General features: G+C 39.9%; 1 protein-coding gene across 5 annotated transcripts in view; it reads right to left on the bottom strand.

Annotated features, from left to right (window-relative positions):
- The window catches only part of GRID1 (glutamate ionotropic receptor delta type subunit 1), a 486,075-nt gene that overhangs the window by 282,318 nt on the left and 181,273 nt on the right, over positions 1–22,484 (bottom strand). For all 5 annotated transcript variants that reach the window (XM_038140277.1, XM_038140278.1, XM_038140279.1 and 2 more), the window contains exon 3: positions 9,070–9,354. In XM_038140277.1, the coding sequence (XP_037996205.1) occupies positions 9,070–9,354 (285 nt within the window). The remainder of the gene's footprint in view (positions 1–9,069; positions 9,355–22,484) is intronic.

Genomic DNA, 22,484 nt, shown 5'->3' on the forward strand with positions numbered 1-22,484 from the left:
ATAAAAGCACACTGCTGTTCCTTCAGCCAAGATTGCTATTGCACCACAAGGGCCTGGTGGGGTGTCCAGTTAGGTGTTGGTGCTCAGGCTGTGCTGACTCACGAATACAACGCCAGAATTTGACCTTTAATTATTCTTCCACAGCAGGAAGGATTATTATCCCTATGACAAAAATAAATGACAGTTCCTTCCTGTAAAGATTCTGTCATTTGAAGGAGAAAGGTGATTACAGAGAAATGTTGGTCCTAGTTAATGGATTATTCCTTTCTTAACAAAGTTCCCTCAACATTATTATATGGCTTTTGGAAGATGAGATATGTCTTAATTCCTGTTAATGGCAATGTCAAATATTAATGCAAGTGGGCCAAAGCAAAATGACTTCAAGAATTACTGAGGAACTGCATTAGGACAAGTGAGATCACGGGGTTATGGCCCGTTATGCAAAGAAGGCATTTTGTACTTCAGGCACTAGATGTTGCTTGGTCTTTTGGTATAAACATAACAATTCTTTTATTGCTCAGTTTCTGTATTTGCCTGACTCCCCACACATGCTTTGCTAGAAGATACTTTGCTGTTGATATAAGCAAACAGTGGCCAGAAGCAGAGCAGAGGAAATCACTCTGACTTTGGAAATGAAATTCAAGCCAGCCATAACACACACCAGCACTAAATCACTATCCTGAGTTCCCTTCCTCATCTGCTATGCAACAGCTGAAGACTGATCCACCCCAAGGTTTGATTCTTGCTGATGGATGAGGTAGGGTACCCGGAAGGCCATGGAGCAGGTGATCTTGAGTGACATTGTGCAGTGCTTACAGGACTACACAGCTTGTGAAGAGTCTGGAGCCAAGTGCTATAGGAGCACCTCAGGGAGCTGCGAGTGTCTAGCCTGGAGAAAAGCAGTCTCACAGGAGACCTCTTCTCTCCCTGCAAATACCTGAAAGGAGGCTGTAGCCAGATGGAGGTCCATTTCTTCTACCAGGTACAAATGATAGGTGATGGGGAAATGGCCCCAAGTTGCATGAGGGGAGGTTTAGAAAGGATACCAGGAAAAAACTCTTCACTGAAAGGGTCACCAAGCCCCAGAACAGGCTGCCCAGGGAAGCAGTGAAGCTGGTGGAATCACCATCCCTGGAGGCATTTAAAAAACCTGTAGACATGGCACTTAGAGACATGGCTAGTATTTGGACTTTATGATCTTAAAGGTCTTTTTCCAATCAAAATGATTCAATGAAGTGGAAAGTGCCAATAGTTCCTGACTCCATAAGACATTCCAAATTGATGAACTCAACTACTGTCTCCAAATAGTGTGACAGTAGCTAATGGCAACTAAATGTTGCCATTTAGTGCTTTCCCATAACAGGGAAAAATCAATTAAATTATTGCAAGGGATGTCCCAGTTCAAGTTCTGTCTCTTTCTTGAAGCCCTCTATAATTCTCCTATATGACTTTGTAAGAAGCAGTCTATTTGAGTCTTGGTTACTAAACCAAGAGACACTAAAACAAAATATCCAGTATTAAAAAAACCATCTCTGTAAGACTCAATGTTCCCCAGTAGTGAGACTAATCCTATTTATTCCATTTCTACAGAAAAAAAGAATGCATTATTTCTACTTAAACAAATGCTATCATAAGACGATGAATATTAAATCACTCTCCAACAGAACTCAGATTACATTGGTAATGGGCTCTGACTCTTAAAAAAAACAAACTTTGAAGCATTTTTACTCTGCTTTTTATTTAAATTTTACAGTCTAATGATGCATTTTCCCCTAAAATAATTGAAATAACTCTTAGAATAACTCCCAGAGCACCAGATCCAAACATTAAATACGTAAAAGAAGGTAAATGCAGAAGGTATAAAAGGCCCACACAGCTCAATTCAATGAAGAGCAAAACTCTGCCCCCTTTGCACGTGTCTGGCTGGGAGGTGCAATTTGTGCAGCTGTGGACAGCTGGCTAGACATTGAAAACAATTTGGACAGGGTGCTGAAGAAAGCTAGAAGACCCCAAGAAAGGTTCAGCCATAAGAAGAATAAATAAATAAACACAGAAATGTGAGAAGAAGAAGGAATGGGATTTCTGTCTCAATAAGGAAAACAGGAAGAAGTGGTAGGAAGCCACATCAACTCTTAACTGGGTCAAACAAACCAGAAAGAGTCTCCAAACAGGGAAGAACCCAAAGAAATCCTGCCCATAGTGGCATCAGAAGGATTACTGGGGGACTGGGCAAAGGCACAAAAGGAGCAGAGCAAGTATGTTTCCTTGAATCTCTATATCGACCCATGTACACATTTACACACAAGTGTATACACCTGCATGCATTTAAATAGACACACTCCTTTACTATTTTTTCTTGAAATTCACACAAAAATATCTCCATATATATTTCTGTATCTAAATCTATCCATACATATGTGTGTGTTTGCATGTATATGTATACACACAGATGAATGCTCTCCCCTGCTGTTTCCATGAAACCCAGTAGGGATTGGGAACTTATTCAAAGCTCATTGCAAATTGAGATATCTGAATACGTTTTCTCAGAATGATGTCACTGCCTGAAACCCTGCATACATCCTCCAGGACAACCTTCTACCTTTCTGTTCAATTTCCAGCTATACTTTCATCCAACAATTTCTAAGTGGATGTGTAAGCATTCAGTCCCTAATAAATCTGAACTAAAGAGACTCCCTTCTGGAATGGAGTCCTCAGATTCCCTGCTCAAGTACACCAAATCATCCTCACATTTCTCCTTATCTTCTTCACACACCAACTTCCTGCCATCAGTCTAACTCAAGAGACTCCATCTACCTTCAGTCAGGGAAAGAAAGTCAAGAACTTGGGCCTTCTACAGATAACATCTACACTTTTCAAAGACCTCTCTGTTCAAAATGAATTAATTTGCACCCTCTGGGGGGGTTCCAGGCTGCTGAAGTTGCCCTCTCTCTAGACAGTGTGTGCTGTATTATTTCTGTTTCTATAAAAGTGGGAAAAGAGAATCACCGATAGCCCCCAGTTTGTACAAAGTTGAGCCTGAAGACTGGTCACTAAAATGAAACGAGTTTAAAAAGCAACATTAAAGAATGAACAGAGAGAGCTTTCAGGACTAGATTAATAACCACTTTTGACCAGATGACTGAGCTGAAAAACTGGTTGAAAACTGCTTCTAATAACACCTTTCATTTCCCTTTCTCATGAGCATACACTCAGATGGAGACTTCTAAAGTCTTTTAAGATACCAAGTGATTTTAAAAATATCTATTTTGAATACAGAGTGCAAACCTGTTCTGAAAGTGTCAGTCCAGGGAGTTTTGAATTTTCTAAAAGAAATTGCAACATCTCTTTGCAAAACATTTTTCAAACTATTTGAAAGCTCAGAATTATTTCATGCTTTGAATTTCTGAGAGACACAAGATGCCTGAAATGGCCCAACTCTTGGTCCAGAGATCTCTGACTGGTTTCTGCTACCACTGAAGTTTGCAGGTAAACTGTGATGGTACAGATTGAGACTATAGGCTGTACCATAACTTCAAGATCATTTGTATATCACATCAGGCATTATCCTGGAAGCATTTAATATCTTTTATGGGAACCAGCTGCTGCCCATGCTCCTATACCTTGCTAGGAATTATGGGGATTAAAGAGGGGGGAAATCTCACTGCTGCTATTAGCACACACTCACATACCTTAAAAATCAAAGTACTAAAAGTAATGTATAAGTAATAATTGGAAGTGAAATTGACTTTCTTTAATTACATTTGGTGTTATATACTGTGATGCATTACTAAATAAAAAGAAATACCATCACAAATGACAAAAATCCATGCTTAATTTAAGCAGACCAATTACTTTAAGTGCTGCTACACTCAGAAAAGTGATTCAAGGATAACACAATTCCATTTCTTCAATAGCTTCCAGATCAAATTCAATGTAGAAGTCAAAAGGTCAATTTTTTTTTTCTCTACCCCATGGTATCACAAACTCCCTTGTTGGACCTGGAGAACTTGGCTGAATTCTTTCTTTCCTGGCATTCTCTGCAGCGGCAATGATGATCATACATTAAAAGACTCAAACTTTTTACAGGAAAGTCTTCTTTTTTCCAGGTAGATTTTATATTAGTCTGGAAACTAGACATCCAGTGTGCAGTTATACCTGAATAACTAGGTGCTGCAGAAATTGTGTAGAATAAATACCCAGGCAATTTTGTTCCTTGCTGGGTGAAAAGGTGCCGCAGTCCATCCCTCCCCTTTATTACCTCATACAGCAGCATCAATGCAGAGGTGGCTGAGGATTCCCTCCCTAAGTGATTGTTGTTGCAGACTGATGAGCCTAAAGAAGTTACATTTCTCTGCAGCTGGCTGCTTAAAATCCAAATATCTTACTATTAAACAGCAATCTCAATTCAAGCTTCTCCACAACAGTTCCAGCTGGGATGCACCAACCAGTTGGAAGAAAACCAGGTATTTTTAATAACACATGCAAACTCTTACCAACACAGGCCATGCAGGACAAGTCAGACACTTCCTGGTAGTGTCAGATTTACCTAACAGGCACCTACCAATACAAATGCAGGCGGCTCAACACTTCAGGTGTCACATTGCCTGTATTTATATTAAGCAAGGCATGCTCACTGGAAAATATGGCAGCCCCAGTGATGCAGAAGTGGTTGTCTGGCAGCTGAAATCATGACACAAAAAGCAGGAGATAAATTATATTATAAACAGACAAGGATAAAAGAAAACTTAAAGCAGGTAAGGTGAAACTAGCTCATATGCAAATGCTCTGTATTGCTTCTTTTTTGTTGTGACAGTCAATGTTTCACATCACAAGGGATTTGCAGTGCTCCACGTGGACTGTGCAAATGCATGCATTTCTCAATTTTCATTAAAATAATCTTCTGCAAATTAAATAAATGCAAGGGTAGCAGCCTGCACAAAGGGATCTTGACAAAAGACAGACCATTCCAGGACCAATACATCTTGCTGTAAAACTATTAACAGCACAATTCCTGTAATTTACAGTCACGGCTGAGGGCCCTGACAGGCAGGACTCAGAAATGAAACTGCCACATAAATGCTGTGGGAAACGCAACTTCCAGTCATATCAAAAATTAAGTTCCTTCCACATAGCAAGATGATCAAGTAGCATTCAAAGTTAATGCAGTATCAATAAAAAATAATAGATCTCTAATCTTGGGGGAAAAAAATAGAAATCAATAAACTGTGGCCTTGGGGTTTTTCTCCTGTAGGAACCAAGCTTCATAGCTTGGTTTGGGAAGTCAAATGATTTTCAAAAGTTTATTCTGATTTTCTAAAAGTTTATTATTTATTCTGTCGTGTTTACACGACACTTTTCTTCAGCAAACAACACTCAGTTATTGACACCAAAACTTAAGAATAAACTAATACAGCTACTTTTCACAGGTCTAATACCATTTTCATAGACAAAGTGGACTCATAAAATGCCCCTATTTTAGCTTACATTCTGTAATATAGATATGGAGACATGTATGAAGAAAAGCAGAGACCTAATCTAACTATAGAGATAAAAAGTGTTTTCAGTAGTACGGTTAATCTAGTGAAAACATAGCTATTACTCACATTTCTCTTCAGAAATATGATTTAATATGCCTCATTGTTTTCATTTTCACATCCAGCCTCCAAAACCCTTCTCAAATCCATCCTCTAACCACACATCTGTTTATTTGCTCACCCTAGAAGCACAGTTTCAACTGTTTATTTCCCAACCTCATCTTCTGGTGGGTGGCACCCACTGCTTTTAACTGATAGTCATTTCACAGCTTGGTAAAATTCTTTATGAAACTTGCCCCACTACCAATTTTTCTGTCAGAAAGTTTGATTACTGATGCTTCAACATCCAGAAGGTCAGCAAAATAAAATATTAAACTTCCCAGCAGGCCTGTGCACATTGCTGCAATATATGTAGAGGCACAAAAGATGCTCTTGTAGAGGAAAACATAATTCAAAACACATCAGCACAGCTGAACCTCCTCAGGATGACACAACAGATCAGAATTCTGTTGCAAGTTCTTTTACAGCTGGGTAGACCTGGTTACACAGAGCACCATCTGAGAGCCATTGGCAAACTCAGGGGCAGCTGGTTTTTTTCACCAAAAAATGAATGTCAGTCTCAGCAACAGCAGCCTCCCAGTGTGATCAATGGGGAGCAGGATTCTGTGCATCTTCTGAAACCACACACAAGCCACAAATGAGAGAAGTGGAAAAACAAGGGCTAAATCATGATGATGCAATATCTGTATTAGCTTCTATTTTTTTTTTTTTTGTATAAATGCAGGGGACCTGAATGGATGAGTATCACCAATCTTTCCCCTGCTGGTACAGCTCAGTAGGAGTCTCTTGATTTCTTGTTGTAGACTTCAAAGCATTTTACTGGAAAGGACTATATCCTTTCACTGAAGTTGTGCATACACTTTATCTGTCATTTCAGTGTGAAAAAGGCATATTTCATTGCAACCACAAGAATACTAGGGGCTTGTTAGGCTGTTCAGAAACTACTCTGTGTTTCTAACAGCCAAGTCCATTACTTTTCCACAGAAATGATAATTGAAAATGTACGTCATAGAAGGGACAAGTAATAACTTTAATAAATAATTTTCAGCTTAAACGTAATACAGTGTGGGACGTTCTTTAAATTGTGCAATGCTATTTAGTCTTCAGAAAATCTGACACAAGGAGGACAACAAGGGCCTTTAGAGACCAGCACATGAACAAATTAAAACACTACTCATATGAACACTACAACTTTCAGAGACCCGGTAGAGAAGGACCACTTATTATAGAAAACCACCAAAGCCCAGTGCTGGAAACTCTCTTGTAGTCATAAATATGTCACCTCCCTCATCATGGCCAGCTGGGAACACTTGCCCATTGGGCAGTGAGGTGCTGCTGGAGAAGCAGGAGCAGGGCTCTGTGGAAGCTCAGTGCTGAGCAAAGGGCCATGCCTCTGGAGCCAGGCATCCGTTTTGGAGCTCAGTATGCAATATTCTGGGAAGTGGACTGGTTATTTACCCTCTGTTCCATGCCCAGATCTAGCAAGGTTCAGTAGGTTTCTTTAAGGAAACCCCCCCACCAAATTCCTACAAATAAAATCATTCTACTGGAATTAGCCTCACATGGATGTCGCATCCATGAGGAGAAAGAGAGGACAGAGCAGCTGCAATGCACACCACACTCCCCACTGGAAGGAGAAGAATGCCTGTGGCACTCTTCCATAACCTTAATGTCTTACTGATAAAGCTTGTGCCAAATGGAAAAGATAAATTTGATCATAACTGAATTTAGAGGTATGTGAATTAAGTGTTTCAGGATTTGCTATGGAGATGTTAAGCCTTTGCAAGGAAAAAAAAAATCAGGAAGAAAAAGACAAAGAAAGACAGATGCATCACTTGAATAAGGGATACCATAGCTCAGTAAGCACACAGGCTAGTAGGGAAAATAGCAGTTTGCACATCGAGCATCTGGGGTCTTTCTAAGACACCCTAATAAGATGATTTCTTCCCCCTTCATTCTTGAAGTAACTGTTAGAATAATTTTGACTCTCTAAACCCAATCCTCTGCTGAAGAGCAACATTCTCATCACTACCACAGGGCCACCAAAAGAACACCTACCACATACCTTGTAACTTCTGCTTTCAAAGCATTCACTGTTCAAGCATTACAGAGAACAGTAATTACAGGACAGTTTATTTCCTAGATTACTAGATTTTTTTGAGCCTACAGATTCGCTCTACAAGCATCATGGAAGTCTTCCCATGTTTAAAACAATTCCATGTCATTAAAAAGATGTTACCGTCTCAGTTGATTTCCTACTTAAAACCATCCTCACCATCCTCCATGTTCCTGTTAAAGAAACAGCAAATAACTATCTGGCAACTGAGAAGAGAAATCTGCACCCAAGACTCAGGATGGTTGGTTTATCCTTAGTTTGCTTCTTGGATTTTGGGGATTTTTAAACCAGGAGGAACCAAACTTCAAAACCAAAGATGCTATTTTTCTCTGACTTGCCACTGAAAATCTGATAGTATATAGGAAGAACACAAATAAAGATTTATTTTGCAATGGTGGAAGATGTATAAAATCTAAACTATATATGCATAGACATACCTAAGGTTGTTTTTTCCTACTGTGATTTAACCTTAAGTTTGCTTTTTTAAAATTCTATTCATGGTAAATTACCATGTCAAAAGATTACACATCACATTTTAAAGCAAAAGTGTTAGCTGGGTTTTAAAACATACCATAGAAAATTTATTTTCCCCAGTACAGATCCTATATCTTAAGATAGGACTGCTGAATATACCACGAGTTAAACATATGCAACAGTTTTCATATCAGTTGAGCAGGGTGGGGGGATATAAAAAAAAGTATACACAGTTCCCTTTCCCTCTAAAAGCCTGGCACAATGAGAGATTTGGGGCTTTATCATCCTTTACATCTATCATAAGGTACCTGGGCAGAGACTCCTTTTCCTCAAGTTTCAGCTCAATGGAAGAACTTTGCTGAAGGAAATCCATGAGATTCAGAGAAAATGCTAACTCAACTTTTCAGTTCAATGCCAGGAATATCACTGTGAAATTTAGTCCATACACAGAACAGTGTGTGGAAGCATGTAAAAAAAAGTAATAGTTATTGTGAAAATTTATTTCTAGAGAGAGCAGTACTCAGCTTTGATAGAAAGCATTTTCTGGAACAGGTAGAGACCATGCTGAACTTCCTTGCACGTCTATGTGACCCCTGCTGATCAATGTCAACACTTGATTAATATTTTACTGAAAAAGTGTGAGAAGATTCCAACTTTCTCTGTCTGGGTAGGTGTTGCTAAGCAACTTTGCTCCTTCTCTGGGAACTAGTCTTCACAGCAACCTTTCCTTCAAGACAAAGACCTGCATCCACTCGAAACACTTTCTCCTTTGCCAGTGAAAAACCCAGCATGCCATATTCCATCCTTCCCTCTACATTTCCCTCCCCACCTCCCAGCTAAGAAGAAACAAGTGTGCAGGTGCCTGAAGCGCTGTCCTTCCCTTACCGTAATCACTGTCGTAGAAGACAATGAACTTCTGCCAGCGCAGCTCGGTGACCAGCTTGAGCATGACGTCGTTGAGGCGCACGGGCGGGCGCGCGGCCAGCGTGTACTCCTCGTCCTCCAGGCTGGGGTTGAGCTGGCAGGCCGTGCGCGGGGAGCCGCCCGTGCTGCGCTGCACGAACAGGTGTGGGATGTGCATGGCGTCCGTCAGCGACTGCAGCGCGTTGGCCGACGCGCAGCCCGTCGACGTCACCAGGGCTAAGATCCCCAGGGTCATCAGGTCGCAGGCTGGAGAAGACAAGACGTAAAGCAGGGTTTGAACGAGCTCAGCAATTCCTTCGGCCGACCTCGATGCTAAGAAGGGAACGAGGAAGGTTTTGCCCTTGCCATCAACACAGAGCTGAAATTATTAATATCACGCTATCAGCTGAAGCCTTTCAGAGTTAGGTCCTGTACCTTTAGCGTAGGAGATGGTATCTGCAATCTGTCCTGTTATGCCAAAGTTGAGGACAGATAACATAACTACTGTCAGTCCCTGAGACAGCAGCTGATGTGGATGGAGATTTTGGCCCTTCCTTCAGGTCAGTCCTGGTGCATGCAGGAACTGAATTCCCATTTTTTAAAACTCACTTCACTGCTTTAACCCCTTAATCCTTGTTGGATACACCGGATGAAGATTTTGGACAATAAAGAGCAATTTCCATTCCAAGGACTTGCCTCATACAGCAGAGTTATGAGGGAATTTTTAAATTGATAAGAAACATTCACTGTGTGTCTCAGAGCACTAAAGAAACAACAAGGGCATTCTTTAAAACCAAGACAATTCATGAATGACTAAACAATTATTAGCAACACTGTAGTCCTTAAAAAGATCTGGAAAAGCACGTATCATTTAAAAACACAGCATATACATTTGACCCCATCTGTTTTTGGGAATGAACCATTATTCTCACACTGAGTTTGAAACACAGACCATGGAGAGGCCTGGGCAGTCTGCTCTGCTGCTCAGAGCACCATGCATGTCATGTTCCTGCAGGACTTCTCCAGATCAGGCAACCTGATATTCAGCTGCAGTTAGAAAATATTTCCAGCCAGGGCCCTCAGCAGGTATTCAGTCAGTAGTGGTGAAAAGACTGTGCAAGAGTGTAAGGCAGCCAGGGATGCTGGTTTTTACTAACTCTAGTGAATAAATGGCAGCGAAGTTGGCCCTGGGAGCTTAGCACAGGAAACCCTCACAGGTTAGGCTAGCACTAGCCCTGAGGGTGCCCCTTTGAAGACCGCTGGGGGCAAGCTGAGGGGTTCAGCAGCTTTTTCAGACCCCAACAAGGACAAGCACTGCCTGCCCCCAGGAAACCCCGGCTCTGCTCCCCCAGCGCAGCAAAGACAGACAGGAGACACTCCACAGCCCTGGGCAGTCTGCACGAGCTCCTTAACAGTGCATGAACAAAGAGCCTCTGGGGCGCAATTCAGAGCCCCCTGGGACACCCAGAGAGATAAGCAGGAAATTCAGCTTCCAGCTGGAGAAGGGAGGCTGCCCATGCTGGTGCTTCCCCCTGCAAGAAGATTGCACAGGTTGTGGGACTGCAGCCACGCAGCCACAGGTGACCTGCTGCCTCATCTCCAGTGGAAAGGCAGAAAAGAGAACACAATCTATTAGACGTATTTATTTATCCTCCTCCAAACACTTTTAAGTATATCTCCATTTTCAGAGGCCAGAAAGTCAAAGGAAGTAGATTAAGAACAAGTGATAGTAATTAATAGTTAAGTATCAATTAATATTAATTACAGAAAGTCTCCTAATTAAATACACAACTGTTTCTCACACAACCACTCCACCAAAAATCTTCTTAGACCAGACAGAAAATAGATATATTTCACTTTGATATGGGATAACAGAAAGAAAATGTTTGATCTTCTCTGTGCACAGAATGTTCAACATGTATCCTGATGCAACAAAGATGAAGAGCTTTTAAAATTATTTCCTTGATGGTCTTTACAATAAACATATGTCAGCTGCATTATCTAAATTTACTCTGTGTTGATTATAGCTATATGAAATTGTTCTTTGTTTTTCCTGAGAGCTGACCTGATTTAACAGCAGGGAGGCATTATATTTGCCAAATGGGAGACCCAAGTTCGGGAACAGATTTGATTTCCCAGGCTTCTTGCCAGAGAAAACCGAACATGTCATACAGGTAATTTATTTAGTCACAGTAGGGGAGGGAACAGAGAAGTGAGAACAGAGGGAGAGAACAGCAGAGCTGAGCCATAAACCCCTGCAGAGATCACCAGCCAGCAAGCTTTGCTGTCACCAAGGGTGAGAGCAGCAAACCACACGGGGCTGTAGCAGGAACAATTTACTTGCAAACCAGACAGAAGCAGACAAAAAACAAAGCCCTTTCTGATGGGAGCCTGCATTGAAGAGTCACTTATTTTTGCAATTCAGAGCTGATCACCAGTTCTGTAAAAAGAAAAACCTTCATTCAGTGGCTGACACTAACCAAATGCTGCTGCTTATTACAGCAAGAAGACCAGAGAGGCGACAGATCACAGCAAATGGGCCCCCTTATCTCCCCGCACAGCCCACCAAACACAGCTGAAATATCTCAGCAAAGACCATTTCAGCTGAGGCATTTTCCCAGTGTTTTGTAGTTTGTGTACACAGGTTAGATTGAAGAATTAGTCAATATGCTTCCACATTCTGATATTTTTATCAATTGATTATGTTCTGCCTGAAAGCATATGCTATTTAGTACGTGTGTTCTCCTCTTGCCTCTGTTTTGAGATAGCAAGCAATAAAAACTGGGATGACTTAAGCAAAAAAAAAAAAAGTTTCATGTTTTCTGAATTGCTTTCTTTAGTCAAATTACAGAATGTGAAACAGAACATGTCATTCCTAATAGAAGACTTTCATTATACAAAAATACAATGGATTCCAAGAAGTTCAACCCCTCCACAATTATTGCACTGAAGGGTGAGAATAAGCTTTGAGGACATAAAGAAGCAAAGTATTACTTTTTACATGAGTAACACAATGGGGAACAACAACATAACAGACTCCATTAAAAAACTCATTAGCACTTAAGGCATCTCAAAATTCTTTAGCAAGGGAACATTCAAGGATTACACAATCTTGGGAGAAAACTCTGGTGGACCACTTTTTTTTTAGTATTTCCCCCACATTCCCACAATTTCTTGCACAGAAAAGTGATGCAATTTTCTCCTTAACTTCACAATAGCTATGGATTTGCAGCAACAATCAAATATCCTTGACTCTGTGACTGAGTAAATGGCTAATTCTGTCTATCAGCTGCAGTTTCATAAGCATTCAAAAGAACCTGTGATTTTTGCATAAAAATTTCATAACCCTGATCTTGACATTCTTATGAGCTGAATACATTTTATTCTAAATGCTTTGGTCCACATCAAACTACCAACATAAGGGAAAGGGGAATGAAAGCACCTTGAGAACTTCAGCAATCATCAACTTACTATAGTTATGGTAATATACATTTAATAGTCTTCTAACTTAAATTCTCCCATATTTATTTATGTTGCAGATATCTTTACTTAGATAGGTTTTAAGAAATAAGGCCTTTTAAGTATTTGTTCAACAGATGAAAGGACAGAAATGTTCTGGTAATCCTGCCCCAGATTTGACTGCTATTTAAACAGATACAGATATTAGTTTACTGTGCTGAGAATTAGTTTATCACCATCAAACTTCATTATAGGAACACACCAATATCATACAAGCCATACAGTAAGAAATGTGTAGTCTAACACGATGAAAGCATGAACATCATCATACCTAAAGAATCTTCATTAATGTACTTGAGCCAATTAAATCATGTCATGGTGTTCAGTGTTGGCCTCCATCAACAGACCATCTCTCAAGCTTATTCTCGGATCTCAATGAAGTTTCTCAAACTATTAATTAATCCTGTTTTTCATTGTTTTGGTGAAGTATCTCTCCTAACCTTTTATTTTGAAGTCTGTTTTCAGAGACCCCCTTTTACACCTCTGCTTGACACTTGACATCTTGAACTGCTACTTCCATCACAGTGTTTCACAAGACACTGCTTTCTTCTCCATCTATTGCCTCCAATTTTATTCTCACATCATAGCAATATATACAAAACTCTCTCATTCTGTGACCCACCTCTCCAACTCCAGACCACAAGTCTAATTCCATTAAGACCACACTTAAGCCTGAAAAAGAAGCTATTAATTTTCAGACTTTGCCTTATCCACATGATCTTTCTCATCAGTGGGACTCCTCATAGCACATGAGACAATGCAAGACTTCTACTTTGCAGCAATCATCCTTCAGGTCTTGCATTTCTACCACTGCTTCCTGTACTTCCTAATTCTGAAGACAGGTGCAGATGGCAAAATCCTGATTTGGCACCATCTTCATGGGGATATTTGCATTAAGAGCTTTATCTCAGATCTCTGTAATTAAATCCCTCTCTCTCCAAACCACTGGGGATTAAAATACTCTAAGAGAAACTGTTATCTTGCTCCTGGCAATGTGACAACATGACCATCTCTCAGTCTCCCTTTCAGTGACTTCCTATTATCAGAAAAGGGTAGAAACTTGATCCTTTGTTTCCTCCATTATCAAAAGAGCAGCTGCCAGTGTAATTTCTAAGAATATATCCACCTACTGACATTCACACTGCCTCTTCAAACTTTGATGTCTTTCTGTCTCTCACTTCTGGGCATCGCCATCCTGCCCACTCCGGACACCCTCTCATATTTAATACATCCTCTTCAAGTCTTTAGCTGAATATTCTTCTTTCTTTTTCAGTTTGACTAGCCCTTAGGAACTCTTTACTATACTGCAAATGAAGACTCATCCAAATCACAAATAACGTGCATTTAAAAAAAAAAATCACTGTCTAAAAATTGAGAGGCTGCTGCCTTTCTGCTTGGAAAGGTTTGCAAAGGAAGAAAGATAACTTCAGACATGCTGTATTACTCTGCAATGAAGTGATTAACTAAGTTGGCACTTAAGTGTCTGTGATTAGGTTTGAAAGCCACCTTCCTGCTGAGACAAGAGACTTCATGCTTGCCTCGGTACTACAGCCTCAGTCAATCTGGCAGAAAACTAATTTTTCACATTATTTATCTTTGAAAGTCTGAAGAACACAGCAGATTCTGGGGAAAAAGGCCTGGGTTTGGAAACCTAAATCTTAATATTACATGAGATTATCAAGGCCTGTAATGTCTGCTGAAAACGCATAGTTAGCAGATCCCAACTGAACTAGCAAGCAGATGCAGAATGTCATGTGCTGTATACAAATGAACTATTGTACTATTTATGGGTATAAAATTTAATTAGCATTTTGGTTCATTATCCAATTTCTAGATAAACAGAGATACACATAAATTTTTGGGGTAAAACACTACAGCAACCAAGAGTTAGGAGATAAAAATGTATCAGTTTGGAAAATTCTGGGTTAGATCAAGATGTAGGGTCTGTGGGAAACACGCCCACAGAGATATTCTCAAATTAAAAGGAAAAAGTCCCTCTGGGAAGTTTTTTGGAACACTAAAAAGAGATAGACAAGACAAGGATGCAAGCAGAAAGACTGCATCCACAAAGCAATATATCAAACTCAAGAGGATAATGATACAATTCTTCCAGCTAAAGCCAAAATAACACAAACCACAGAAGTGTTTTCACCCATATCTAAGGAAAACCTGACTGTTTCTGGTGTAGTACATGAAAAACTTCCATGAAGTTAGGGCACAGGCCCACAGCTAATTCAGTCATCCAGAAAAATAGCAAAGACTATTAGTTATCTACACCTTACTCCTCTTTAGGCCTCAAAAGGCCTTGAAGAACTATTGGGTTTGTGCAAAAACAGCTGACCAGGCAGAAAAAAAAACATAGCATAATCTCATCTATATCACTGAGAATGCTTCTACTAAAATATTGATTTATACAAAGATTCACTCCTATTATTGTTGTATTAAAAACAACATTAAAATTAGTTATCTAAGCACTCACTGAAACCTCATGCTTCACTAAATGGGGTTTTCTGAAGGGCAATTTATTTCTTGCCTCACATTTTATGATGTTTCTTACTCTTCAGCTTCTTTCCTTTACTGAGAAAGGCAATGCATAAGGAATTTGCATAATTTGCACTTAAAGACAAGCCATGCAGTTGTTCTCCCTTTGGATACTCAGCAATAAACTTATTTTTCTTTGTTTCATTTCTATAGGCTTTTACTTACCTTTATGTTCTATACTTACACTATGTTTCTACAAACAACAAAGAATTTATTATTTTTATTAGGAAATCTACACGAAGCTATAGTCACTTGTCACATAATGACTAATAATATAGAGAAAAGATAACAAATGTAGCACTTTTATTGCTGTATCACCTTATATGTAGTGAAGATGGATATTTCCTACTCCATTATCAAAACAAAATGCATCTTAGAACTAGAAAGAAAATTTCTCCTCTGTGGTTTGGTTAAAAAAAAATGAAAAAAAAAAATCAAGCCAAGATTTTTAAATGTTTACCAAAAAACTTGGGAAAATTGCTTCTAAAGGTCATCCCCCAATTTCTGGGCAGTCTTTGTACTGTTTTTCCATTATTCAAGGAGGAGGAATAGGCAATAAGGTTCTGGGGTCAGCAGCTGGCTCCATCCCTCTGGGCTCAGGGCACTAACAGGGGCCTTGTCACTGCTCAGTGACATCAACTGCTCCAGGGAAGCGGTTTTTAGATCTTCAGCTTCCTTCCAACTCTGTGTTTTACAACCCGATGTCTTGGGGTCCAATTCTCAGCATGTACAAACTCTCAGAACTCCCCTGGCACCACCAGAAGTGTCCTTTACATCTAAATAATTGTCACTGTGCCTTGTTTGCTCCATTACCCCCTTGGCTCAGCACTTTCAGTACACTCTCATTGTTGGCTGGCACACACACAGACAGCTTTTGGTACGAACGCTGCAAAATGCCGTCATTTCATAGCACCTATGATGAACACCAAAACCAAAACCCTTTCCCTAGCATTCACATTAACAATGGAGGATTTAAAGAACTATCACCGGAAAGACAAACCAAAAACCATTTCTGTGCAGGACAACATTCTTTGTGTCAGTACTAACCCATTAAACCACTGACTGCATCCTTGAAAAATTAACCAGGATCACAAAGAGGAGCAGTCTTGACCACTCTTCTGTTTGCATTTATGCAGACAAAGAAATTATTACAAAATGGTAAGTAATACAGAACTGAGAATAAAAACAGTGATCAAAACTAGAGTTGCAGTTTTCATTTAATGTATGGGAGTGTATTAATAACTCACTTCGCTCTTTGATGGTCAAAATAAAACACCAAGCACAAGTAACACCGCTCTACTGACAACGCAGTTTCATTTGTGCACAACTGAGTGATGCCATCAAGTGGTCAACAAACACATCAGCTGTTTTCCAAGTAAGGTTTTTGGGTTCATCTTCATTGAACATGCTGTATTTTGTATGGAGAGGCTACTGCCATGAAATCAGCAAAAAAACCACACTCCACTGATAAAAATGCATCGAGAGCACTAGTTACAGATAAGAGATGGCCTTGTTTTTCCAAAAGACAGCTCTGACACTGCTCTCTAGCTCCTCCTAAGAAGGTAAGAGTCTCTGAGAGCAAAAACAGCCTTTTACTTTAGAATTGATTTTTGCTATTGGTTTTGCAGCTGGCTGGATCTAGAAGACCACACCAGGAAAGGCAGCTTAACGTAGGTATTAAAAGTATTTACTTTTTTTAAAAAAAAATTTAGTATTGTGAGTCATTAAGGATGTGCAACATCCCAGAAATTAAACCTTTTCCAGTTTTCTTAATTAATAATAAGAGCCATAAGCAGCTAAAACAGAAATTCAATGGTACAGAAATTCTGTAGAATGACTGTGCTTCTGTTTTCTCAACAAAATGTAACTCCATTAGTGAAGACTTGCTCTTGGAATTGTAGTCTGGCATGACTAAAACTGTGATTAAGCATTTGTGGTAATTTTGAATAGTGCATGGTTCTACAGAACTACACATTAATCACAATGGCATCAAAATACTATTTTAAGTTCCACTAGGTGGAACTGAATCAGCTTAGACTTTTTTTTCTTTTTTCCCTTCAACACTAGTTTCGAGGTAGAATTAACTGCAAACCATCTCAATTATTCACAGAACATAACTGCTTTTCTGAACACTGCATATTTGATCTCTGTTCTTTGTAAGTTCTTCAATAATTATGTTTTCTTTTGCCCTTCAACACAGAATGAGCTGCACTTTCTCACCCTCGGCTTTTTTCACCCGCCTTTCATGACAAATCAATGACACAAGGATTTTTTACACCCTCGTTAGCATTCTGCAGGGATGCCTGACTTTGTTGCCTCCTTTGGGACTATTTTACTTGTACATGCTGAGTATTATTTCAATGTCAGTGTGGCTCAGGCTCAGATGGAGCACACACCAAAGGAAAACACTCCTCTGCCATCCACAACAGCAGTCAAACACGCAATTCCAGATAAGCTGATAAAACCTCCCATGCTTTGGTACTGAGGAGCACATTTGGATTCAGAGCAGCATTGACAACTAAGGAACACGTTAGCTCTGCCTGCCTCTCTAAAGATATCTCTGCACAAACAGGGCCAAGAGAAACTTCCCTTTGGGGAGAGGCTTAAACTCTTCCCCTTTGCATCACACCTTAAGCTGAAAAGCAGGAGGGATGAGCATCAGCCTAAGCCTCCTCAACACTGCTTCTGCACTACCTACAAAAGATTCCTGTTGCTTCCCCAGCACATTAGGAGCACGTGCCATTTATGGCACACTCCCACTCACGTAGACATTTTAAGCAAACCAAAACACTGACGCATGATCTCCTTTCCAATCTGCTATTGTGCTCACTAAAGAGCCTACTTGAAAACAACGAAGTCAAATAACCCCAAACATCTCCCCCAAGCAGCACTTTACATCCTCAGACTTTAAGGGAGACTCTGGGGCACGCATAATGCTATTGGGGCTGCTGTGTTACCAGAAGCAGAATGATATAAGGCTCAAGGTAAGTTCACAAAGGTTACACCATTGTCTCATGCACAAACAGCAAGTTCCATACTCCAACAAGCAGCTCCAGAAATGCACAGCCCTAAAACTTATCCTTATGGTCCCATCTATGATCTTCCCCCTCCCACAGCTGTTACTCCTACCAGCAAAGGGGACAGCGACATTACATAAGGCAGAGGAGACACCAGAAAGCTTCACATATCCAAGGAAGCACAGCCGTGGTGAGGGAGCCCACTTACCTAAACAGCATTCATTTATTTATGCCAACTGCTGAAAGACTTGTAGTGTTTATGAATCTGGTTGTGACTCAGGACATATTTATAGCACATATTTATCGACAAGCTTTAGGGGTTGATCTATCGAAAGATCCCTGCAATGTATCACATACTTACAACTGCATTCAAAGATTATGCAAATATCCCAAGCCTAGCAACAGTCTAAAGCTGCTATGTCATTTTCTAAAATCAACTTTAAAAGGAACACTTTCTCCTTTCCTCACTCATGAAAGACATAACAAATGCCAAAATTATTTTTGCTCATTACTAAGGAAAGGTTCCTGTCCTCACTCAGCACTAGCATTTGTGATATAAAAACCACTTTGCTTGCAGATCTCAAATCCCCCATGGCCATCCAGTGCTATAAACTGGGTAGGCATTAAAACACTGCAAATCTGCATTCTCCAGTTTTTCTTTTAGCAGTTTCCACTGAATAACTTCAGACACCACACATAACTTTTTTAACACCTACTAAAGCTACTTTAAATTATTGGAGTATTACTCTGAATTTCTCTCTCCCCTTCAGCTCCGCACGAGACAAATCAGGAATCCTGACAATATTCACAAATGGTCAGCAGCTCTCATCTGAATACATGGAATTAGCCAGTTGTTCAAATGTGTTTAACACCTGGTAGTTCCCACTGTGAACCTGAGGGCAGATTTTCAAAAAGTCTCAACATTTACACACTTCCTTACCAGAGGCTGCTGCAAGATCAGGCCTCTTATTTTGATGTTTAAATGAGACCTGACCTCTTGAAAGCTTTTCCCATTTTCAACCATACTTTTTTTTTTTAACTACATCACCCTCTGTCTCTGGGGATAGACACAAATTACACTGGAGATAACCAGGCTTACCTCAAACCAACAGAAATGCAGAATACTTAATATATTATATTATTAAAATTGTTTAAAAATCAGTCTAATTACAACTTGCACCTAAGGTTTCTCACCACATGAAAATCACATTAATTCAGACTCATCTAGAGGAAGCCACATAGAAAAGATCTGCTTTTAAAACACCTCCCATTCCACAGGAAGATGTTGCTTCACTTAAAGGCTCTACTTTCAGCTGTTGTACAATTCCTCCAGCTGCACCTGATTTCAGTTACCAGTAACTATGTTATATATACACAATATATATATTGTCAGAGTGGATAGATAACAGAGCATAACTCAAGCCCTGTGGCATGATCTATACAGAAATATCATATTACACTCCTTATTAGGTGCTACTTTGGTTTTATTACTAAGAATGCTTAACCGGCTGTTCTGTTTTATGTTTGCCTTCATTTAATCTCATTATATAACACCTTAAGGTAGCTTGCTTTACTCACAGACTAAAACCAAAATAATTTTGTCTCTGTCCTCTTCCCACTGCATTTTAATGTATTCTACAGAAGACCAAGAGAGTTACTACTGCACTGTGGTCAGAACAATTACTAAAGCATTATCATGTGGAGACAAGTAAGAAATTCAATATTGCACCTTCTTGAATCTGTTTCTACAGGGCTTTGCAACACCAATAACCAGTGCTCATGCAGAGAGTTAAACACAGATGGAAGGAAAATGCTCTAACTAACAAGATAAACCTCATAACGAAGAAGCTAGTACTTAATTTCAAGCTGGGCACACAGAGAGATTGGTTTAAGGAAAGGAAAAACTCCACCTCAAATCTTGAAGCAGAAAGAGTAGGTCAGAGAAGGTTCCTGCTTTCAAATATCATTTTTTTACCAGTTAAAAAAATTGTGACTTATTAGAAAAGTGAATTTCTAATGAGAGAAACCAGTACAAATGAGGAATTTTTGTTTGTTTGTTCATAGGTAACCAGCTTCTCACTAAAGGCATACATTACTGGATTATACAGATTTTCTGAGAAGATTTATTATGACTGCATGCTCAAGTCATAAGCCAAGTAAAAAAAATTCAAATGTTAGAAAGCCACAACATCTAGAGCCTTCTTGCAATCCTCCCACTGTCCTAAGCATTAGGGAATTTTACTGTGAGAAACACTCAAATCCTAGACTGATAAAAATCAAGTTACAGCAAGATGCCACAGACAGCACAGTATCAGCTTGAGAGCCTGGACATCCTGACAAGAACCATGGTATTCCCTGCAGAGCTGAGGTGGGCTTTCTTCAGTTATCATTGTATGAAGAAATCATACTCTGATTTCTTCTCTTTTTACTGCACAACTTCTTTATAAAATCACTGTCTCGTCCAGAACATATGTTATATACACCAGCTAAACTGTCACATTCTTCACAGCATCTATTCTTTTCTCATAATCACTGAATTGTTTTCTTGAAGCAGCCTGACTATAAGGTACAGGGCTGCAGGGAATCACCACCAAGGCCTGGCAGGACATTACCCTCTTTTCTGACTGATAATAACCTGCACAATTGACACTGTGGGCTTTTAAAGTTTCCCAAATCTCTTCAAAAGTGAGGCATTGCCTTGTCAAGTTAAATCTCTAGACACATCATGAAGGTACAGCCCTTGAGAGCTCTAACACTGGAGCCTGGTTCTGCAGACTCAATGGTTACTGTTAGCTATCCAACCTTCCCAATACGTTTCAAACAACCATTTCCCAAACCAGATCCCATCTCATGAGCATTAGGCCAGAACACATTTGTCCATTCAAAGATCTCTGTCGAAATACATACCATAGATGTAGAAAATACCTTGCCCCTCTCCACATCACCTGAGTTCCACACAGCTCTTGAGCATTTTCTATAGTATTAATTATGCATGCACTACTACAAACCACTTGTATTTTGGACCCAATTCATCTCAGTAACTACGTACTATGAAATCAAATAATTTATTTCCCCACAGCCTGAAACTATTTTGTGCAACCAGGAGAACTACCTCCTGGATAGAGATGCCAGCTGATTTCTCGAGGGGCTTTTGTCATAGAGGCTTTCTATTTTCACACAGTAAGAATATTTTGATGTCATCCACATCTACATCTTGAGGCTGTCTGGCAGACAACGACCTTGCACATTTACTAGTCTCAGAAGCTCCATGGAGACCACTCTTACTTATATTTACTTATTTATTTAGACTGACAACCATTTCTCAGTTCTACAAGAGAAAAGTTCTGGGGTTTTTTGTTTGGTTGGTTTTGGTTTTTTTTACAATAACAGGTTTCCTTAGCTGTAGAGCCCAAGGCACAAAATGTTATCCTTGGCCACAGTACCAACAGAAGGTGTTAATGAAGCCTAAGACTGAAGCAGGGTTAAAGCCTGGGTGAAGTCTGGCTCCTTCTTGTATACTTTACACAACTACATCTAGGTGTAACAAAGGCATATATCAGAAGCTCCTTCCTCACTGCCCTCCCCTAGAGCGGGGTGGCTGCACATACCAGACACAGGCTGGACGCCCTGGAGACCAAGGCCAGCATCCACCACAGGGACAAATTGCTTCCTCTGTTCCCTGAGCTACAGCAAAGCATAGCAAGGTGTTAAAGTGAGCTGCAGGACCAGACCCTGCTGGGCAGCACAGACATTGCTCTGTACATTTAGGCCTCCACCACACAGAACCTGGGCAGTTAGAGAAAAACATTTTCTCTCATTTCCACTCCAAGTCCCTTTCCAGTCTTAAAGACATTTCTGTGCAACTTAACATCTCACTTAAGACCTTCCCATTTTCCTTGATCCTCTGTGCATGCAGGAGACTGCACTGTACACTTGCTTATGTTAGGAAAAGGGGGTTCTAAATGGCAGAAGTGTTTATCATTTTTTTCTTAGTTTAACGATAGATTTGATTAACTGCACTGACCACAGCTAGTCACGTAACTCACAGGACTTCAGTGTCTTTGAACATCAAAACTGAATGAAAAGGTTTTGCTAAGCAATGACCAAATACATCAGCTAAACTATGAGAAAGACTAAAAAATAAAAAGGTAGGTAATGTTCAATTTTTAGACTAATTTTAGAATACACAGAAATGCAAAATGAAAAGAAAGGCAGCGTTTTCTACCAATGCTCTCAAGACACTTCTCTCTGTTTTCCATCAACTGGAAGACAACTTTGACACTTTGTGAACATACCCTATCTAATATTCAGCACAAGACA

This window comes from Motacilla alba, chromosome 6 (genome assembly GCF_015832195.1).
Source record: "Motacilla alba alba isolate MOTALB_02 chromosome 6, Motacilla_alba_V1.0_pri, whole genome shotgun sequence".
In the NCBI taxonomy this organism is placed as follows: domain Eukaryota; kingdom Metazoa; phylum Chordata; class Aves; order Passeriformes; family Motacillidae; genus Motacilla; species Motacilla alba.